A 6,761-nucleotide genomic window follows, 5' to 3' on the forward strand; every position below is an offset into this window, starting at 1 on the left:
ATTTGCGTACGCATTTAATGGCCCATTAGTGCTATCAAATACGCATAAATATCTGCACTCTGCCAGCAGACAGACACTCGCACAAATTCAAAATACAGTTCCGGATGCGAATGCGAAATACGGAAAGCAAAATCCATACGAGTATCTCTCTCTATCTCCCTCGTTGTTGATCCTGGAAGCAAGCAAATATTTGCAGATGCCAGTTTATTGCTGAATTGGTGTCCCTCAGTCCCTGCCGCCCCCAATGGTACTTTATCCGGGCAGTATGGGATTTAGAAATGCAATATTGTAAATTGTTCGCTTCGCCCTAGCGCCTCTCCCATTCAGTAGATTACAATGCGGGTCCTTTCCCTGGGAGTGGCTACAATGACTTGTATAATTACTTGTTGTGCTGTCTGGGCAGTTATCATATTTTTTGTTGAGAGAGGGATCTTTCACCTCGACAAGGTAATGAGTAGCACTTTGAGCAAGTGTCAATTAATGATCCAAATTTACTCTGAACAATACCAACACTCTAATCGTTTCCTCGATCTGTATTTATATTATTACAGGTAAATGCTCATAATACGCATGGTTTATTATTTTATGTGTATTTTCCAGAGCTGCTCTCACTCTAGCAGAAGACATTTTTGGACATTTGTGGCAGAGAAAAGTAGGATTATGGTGTTAGGGCGGTCTGGCCAGAAGGAAGCTGGAAAACAGCCTTCGTCGAAAAGACACACCCTCCAAGCAGAGCCTGCAACGTCTCAGCCTCCAGAGATTCCGTCAGAAAATACACCACTTCCAGTTCAGCCGAACATCAAGCCAATTTTAACCATCGCGCCATCTGGGATCAGTGATCTTACCGTGGGCGAAGACAATACGGGTCAGTGTCTGGCAACGGTGATTGGCAACATTGGAACATTTTGTTTTGGCATCGCCATTGGCTGGTCGGCCCCGGCCAAGGCGATGGTTATGCACAACCACGGGTACAGCTTCACGCCCTCGAAGCAGGAGTGGACTTGGGTGTGTGCCTTGCTGACCCTTGGAGCGGCAACCTGGAGCATTCCGATGGGAATGTTGATGAAGAGTCAGGGCTGCAAGAGGGTCATGATCCTGCAGCTGGTGCCCATCGGGCTGGGCTGGAGCATGCTGATATTCGCCCAGAGTGTGACCATGCTCTACGTGGGACGCTTTATGCAGGGAATGTGCGGTGGTGCGCTTTGCGTGGTGGTGCCCGTCTACACCGTCGAGATCAGCCACATCCGCCACCGAGGGGCGCTGGTCTCTGTCTTCCACGGCGCCTTCATGCTGGGCGTGATCTACAGCTACGCCATAAGCCCGTTCCTGGACCTGTGGATCATCAACATCGTCAACGTGGCGCTGCTGCTCCTCTTCCTGCTGCAGTTCCTCATCCCCGAGTCTCCCTACTACTACTGGTCGCGCGGTAACTACTCCCAGGCCGATAAATGCCTGCGCTGGCTGCATGGCAAGGAGTACGACACCCGAAGGGCGATACGACAGCTGACGATCGAGGGAACGAGAAGCGAAACATCCCTCAGGCTCAAGCGCAAAAAGGCGAGGCGCAGCCTTTGCCGGGCATCGGCTCTGACCATCATGCAGACCCTGAGCGGCTCCACGGTCTTCATCTTCTACTCGATCAACATCCTGCTCAGCTTGCACTTGAACTACGAGTGTTCTGCTGCCCTAGCGGTGGCCGATATTTGCGGCTTCCTAGTCTGCTTTATGCTGGTGGACGTGGCCGGGCGCAGGCCCCTCTTGATCGTCACCTCGCTCGTGACCTTCGTCTGCACAATGTACACGGGAATGTGCTTCCAGCTGAAGCTGATAACCGACCATGAGAACAGCGTCTCGTGGGCATCCCTGGTTTCCATGTGCCTGTGCTCACTCGCATACACCGCAGGCCTTGGCCCACTCACGTGGCTGATCAATGTGGAGCTCTTTGTGACGCCAATGCGGCCTCTGGGTTGCTCCCTCAGTGCCACCTTCAACTGGCTGACGGCGTTCGCTGTGGTCATGTGGTACGGATCTGGCCCTGAATACCGGCTCGCCAAGCCGGGCGTCTTCTTTCTGATGGCCACCGTCTCGCTGCTCGTCTGCATTTACGGTATCATATTTTTGCCCGAAACCAAGGGGCTGACAACACACAGGATCCAGCAGAAGCTAGGGGGTTCTATGAACCAGAGGAACGTGCCATCCATCGATTCCAGCAGCGACGAGTCTGGATATTGAGCCCAATAAATCTTTAATTCTCTTGAAATTAATCTGTAATTGTTTGTTCAGAAATTTGGATCTCTAAACCTTAAAAGAATAATATAAATTAATTCACTGTGAGTTACTGGCAAATCTCCTATTGATATTACTAAACAAACCGCTTCCTTGTTTACTTATAACCGATTTTGCTGGATATTAATTCACTTTAGCGTCTCTTTGGGCGTTCACTTAGCTGAAGTCACGACGCTTTCTGTTTTCTGCACATTTTTCCATGCTCGCGTAATTAAAAGTTATGTTTTACACTGTAAATTCATTGGGAATCGTGGCACATTTATGAATTTATGCGCCGTTGACGCTGAAAGCTGCTTCGGGGCGGGCAGAGACTGGCAGGAGTCCCAGCGAGGGAGCAGAATCAAGTTCCAGAGCGGCGGACTCCCAGTCGGACGACTACATGCTTGGCTACTTGAGTGTATAAATATTAATTTGCATTTTGTCACATGATTTAGACGGCCATTAAGTCCAATTAATGAGCCACTGCAATGACGCCAACGCAGAGACCCGTCGCTGACCCTGCGGCTCATTGAGATAAACGGGCCTCTGATAGTCGCCATTTCCCCTCATTGTCCCCTTCGATGGACATTCTTTTGTACATATGTAGAAATAATTGTGTAGATTCTCAGATCATTTCAATTGCTGCCTGAATCCAGCAAATGCGTCTGCTCACCTGTCGCCATAGATACCCAAAGCGATGTCCAGATGCGCGTACCTTCCCACGAGCTCCGCATGCAAATCGAACCAAGTCGGAGCAGCCCATGGCTGGGTTGACATTCTGTGGCCGCAAATATATGAGGCATCGTAAAAATAGTTTACGACTTTTAATTACGGGCGCAGCGTGAGGTCGCCTCGGATTCAGAGACATAGTCGGAGTCCAAGACCAAGTGAGTCGTCGGCGGTTGCTTCTGGACAGAGGCAGGCAGCAGTCCGAGACAGAGACAGAGACAGAGCGGGCCAATGGCAGAGCGGGCGGGACAGAGACAGATGCCTGGATATGGGATGGGACTACAGCTTTTGTTTTTGTTTTTTTTGTGTGTTTTTTTCCTGCGTAATTTATTGGTTTTTTAAGACTCCATTTTGGTGGCTGGTCCTGGCCTTTATAATTCCTTCGAATTATATCTCAATTCATTCCCCCCAATAAATTTGATAAATTTCTCATTTCGCTTACCTAACCCGCTGGGTTCTCCGAACCGATCGCCATGCCGCTGGGGCATAAATTAATGGAGGACTCCGCCATGTGGCCATGCCAGTCCCAGGGGCTGATTAAAATGTTCGGCTCGAGCTGGGTTACGTTCCTCGATCGTTAATTACTAAGGTGACTCGCTTGCTTGTGCACTGCTCGACGGATATTTAAATGTATAATTTCCTTGCCTGAAATGATAAATTAATTATTCGAGTAAACGCGCACAACGGAATGAACAAAGAGCATTCAAACTGAATCATAATGAGTTGCATTCGCTAATTGAGGTGAAACTTGATTAACTTCACAGTTTAGAGATACCTCAACAATGTACTACAATAATCATCTATAACAATAACCAAAAATTGTGCCGTTTTCGATGGATCCCAAAGAGACCTAGTCTCATCAGTTTCTCTTCATTCAAAGGAAGGTCCGTTTTCATGTACTTCTACATATGTATATAGATATAAATTCGCATCTGATAAACCCCGAATACACTCAATTTGTGTGAGCTGACTTCATTTCGCCTTAAGACGCTGTTGGCTGTGTCCACTGCCACTACTTGGCCGGGGCAAAGGAGCCAAAGAGAAGCGCATGTGCATAACCGCCCACTTGTGTGGAGGAAACTTTTCTTTGGCTGCGCTTTGGCGAGAAGGACGGCAAGACGCCAGAGCCAACGAAGGTGAAACCGAAAGCCACTCGCTGGGTGCGCTGTTCCGACTGTGGCAGGAGCCAGTCCTCGTATTGATTTTAGTGGCGCTTTTACGCGCGATTATCGTTTAGTCGGCGATGCCCGAAGTATTACGAGAATTGTTATGGCCACCGAAATGGCTCCAAACGATGCTCCCAGCAATTGCCGTCGAAGACGAGGACAACGTCGATGGCGACGACGACGGATACGAAGATGAGAGCCAAGATACAGACGTTGTCGTCGTCGTCGTCGTCGTCATCGTCCTCTTCGGCTTGAGGCCACCCAGAGTGGCAGAGAGCAGCAGATCCATGCACCAGACGACAACAGCCGGCGGGCTCCGTTTTGGGGGGAAGAGAGCCTGATAGCTTGGAAAAATTGGACCACCAATGAGTGGCTGTCATTTTTCCGTCGGGAGATGTTTCTATGGATATAAAATCTTTCATTCTTAGAAATAAATCAGTTTATATAATTAGGTGTCCAAAGTTGAGTACACAAACTAAAAAAATCGCGAAAACTACTCCAAATGGTTTTATTTAATTGGTTCTCAAAAAAAGAGGCTGTCCACGTCTGTCGATTGAATATTTCAATTAGAATTTTGAGAAATATTTCAGGACAACGATTAGGCACTATTTTAGGCAGGTATTAGGACTCTTAACAATTTTTTAAACAATTAAACGAGTAAAATCATTTACCATCTTTGCAGCTTAGATTTTAACATCAGCAATTGGATTGATCTCCACATATGGATAACTTTTGCTTCGATTTGTCCGTGGACTGCAGCCAAGCCAGCCCGAAGCAGAAATACATGATGATAAGCGACCCAAGGGCAGAAAGATGGGAAAAAACGAGGAATCGTTGCTGAGCCGAAAGGATGCATGAAAATTGCTTTCATATTTCAGGTGATAATGGTTTCCTTATGTGAATTTACAAAACATTAAAGCTTCTGCTGCTGCTGCTGCCGTGTTCGTGCTCGTGTTTGTGTTCGTGTTCGGGGTATACATAATTTGGGCAAAAAGCAATTCACGTTAATGGCGCAAAATCCCAAAAGGATAAGGCGGCGAAAAAAGTGCTCGCCCGCGTCCCTCCGCTACGCTGCCAACGAACGGAAATGGCAAAGGGACATCCGAAGATACCAACCCGATACGCGGTTCGGTATGCCGGGCGCTGGATGGAGTGCTTCCAGCTCTCCCGCCCCAGTCACGGCGTCGCCAGCGCCTAGTTGTTTATTGTAATGGGCGTTGTAGCGGCGCCGCAGGACCAAGGACCCTGGTCCTCCCACCACGCCTGCCTTTTTGGAGCTGCGCTCCCTGCCAAGGATGTACGAGGCCATAAACGAGATTAAGAATGCTGCTCGCGGTGGCTGAGGCTGCGCCAAGGAAAGAAAGAAAAACGATATGCACAGGGCAGGAAAGAGCAGGAAAGGGCATGGCAGGGCAAGAAAGTGGAACCGGCCAGGTACTGGGTCCTTGTGCTGCTCCTGGCCCGGGCACTTCGTGACTTGGATTCGATTTTCTTCTATTGGTCTTGTGGGAAATGCCAAGAATAATTTCCAGCATCTTTTTACATTCTCCCACTTTCTTGTGTATTTTTTACGCTCCGGCAGCGAGGGGAACTTGTGCGAAAGGACTCGCATTTGGATTTGTTTGTGTCCGTGTCCGCATATACACAACCTTCTTGCCAGCATCATCCCACTGTGCTGCACCTTGTGTCAGCTCGGGGTTTCTCAATCCCAAGTGCAAACTTCCTAGCTCATTGCCGTGAAATAAGAAATATTCTCTCTCTTTTTATGTGCCTGCCAATTAACCTTGGTCGAATTTTTACTGGCATGTTTCGCTGCGGTTGTTTAGCAAGTGCAAAAAAATGTGAGCCCCTTGCCTAGGGTAACCTGCTATTGAATAGCTACGTATAATGGCTCGTCCTTGGCAAACCAGCAACAATATAAAAGCAATAAAATAAATTATGATCTGTAACTAATTTCTATAACTGCAATATTTATTTCGACGCACACTCTTCCAGAATACACTTTTAGGTACAAGTCTGCATTTGAATTTCGATTATTCATGGTAACTAATGGATTTCCATAGCCCTAGTGCGTGCCATTTAATTATCATTAACTATGTTAAGATTATTTATTATTTTAAATTGTAAGTTATAAATGGATAAGAAGTTGTTTACCTGTGCATTAGATTACCTCTAACAAGTTCCAATGGTAGCCATATCCGAGCTAACGACTACATCCTGTTGCATACCAAATGTTCGGGGCGAACTTAAGCCGACCGTTCAAATGTTTATCTTTCAATATAGGGCGTCGTTAAGCTAAAGGCGAAACGCTTACAGAATTTTCAACGACTTAAAGGCGGCAAAATTAGACAAGGCAGAGGGGAACAGCGGCTGTGGGACAGTAACAGCTGCAAAAAATTAAATGCAAATTAGAAAAACTCTCAAAAATACAATCGCATTAGTCTCAGATGTGAGAAATGTGATATAGGAATATCCCCCCCCTACCCTCCGCAGATCTAGTATCTCCGTGTGTGTGTGTGTGTGTGTGTACAGCTTTGTGTACGGGTACGGGTGTGCAAAGTAATTTTTCTTGAGACTCCAGACCTCATCTCACCCAGCAGA

At 47.3% G+C, this 6,761-nt stretch overlaps 1 protein-coding gene across 2 annotated transcripts; it reads left to right on the forward strand.

The window, feature by feature from the left end:
* Window positions 1–489: 489 nt before the first annotated feature.
* LOC117585004 (glucose transporter type 3) lies at window positions 490–2,237 on the forward strand. 2 transcript variants are annotated; one of them, XM_034274243.1, is made up of 2 exons: window positions 490–551; window positions 601–2,237. In XM_034274243.1, exon 2 carries the CDS (start codon window positions 661–663, stop codon window positions 2,230–2,232), a length of 1,572 nt encoding a protein of 523 aa, XP_034130134.1. In that variant the 5' UTR covers window positions 490–551; window positions 601–660; the 3' UTR covers window positions 2,233–2,237. The 2 variants fall into 2 exon arrangements, with proteins under 2 accessions (XP_034130134.1, XP_034130132.1); XM_034274241.1 differs by having other exon boundaries at window positions 503–551; window positions 618–2,237.
* The last annotated feature ends 4,524 nt before the right edge of the window (window positions 2,238–6,761 follow it).

Source organism: Drosophila guanche, unplaced genomic scaffold, assembly GCF_900245975.1.
Source record: "Drosophila guanche unplaced genomic scaffold, DGUA_6, whole genome shotgun sequence".
Taxonomy (NCBI): domain Eukaryota; kingdom Metazoa; phylum Arthropoda; class Insecta; order Diptera; family Drosophilidae; genus Drosophila; species Drosophila guanche.

Coding starts and splice junctions, on each gene's coding strand:
- LOC117585004 (XM_034274243.1), top strand. CDS start 661: ATGGTGTTAGGGCGGTCTGGCCAGAAGGAAGCTGGAAAACAGCCTTCG.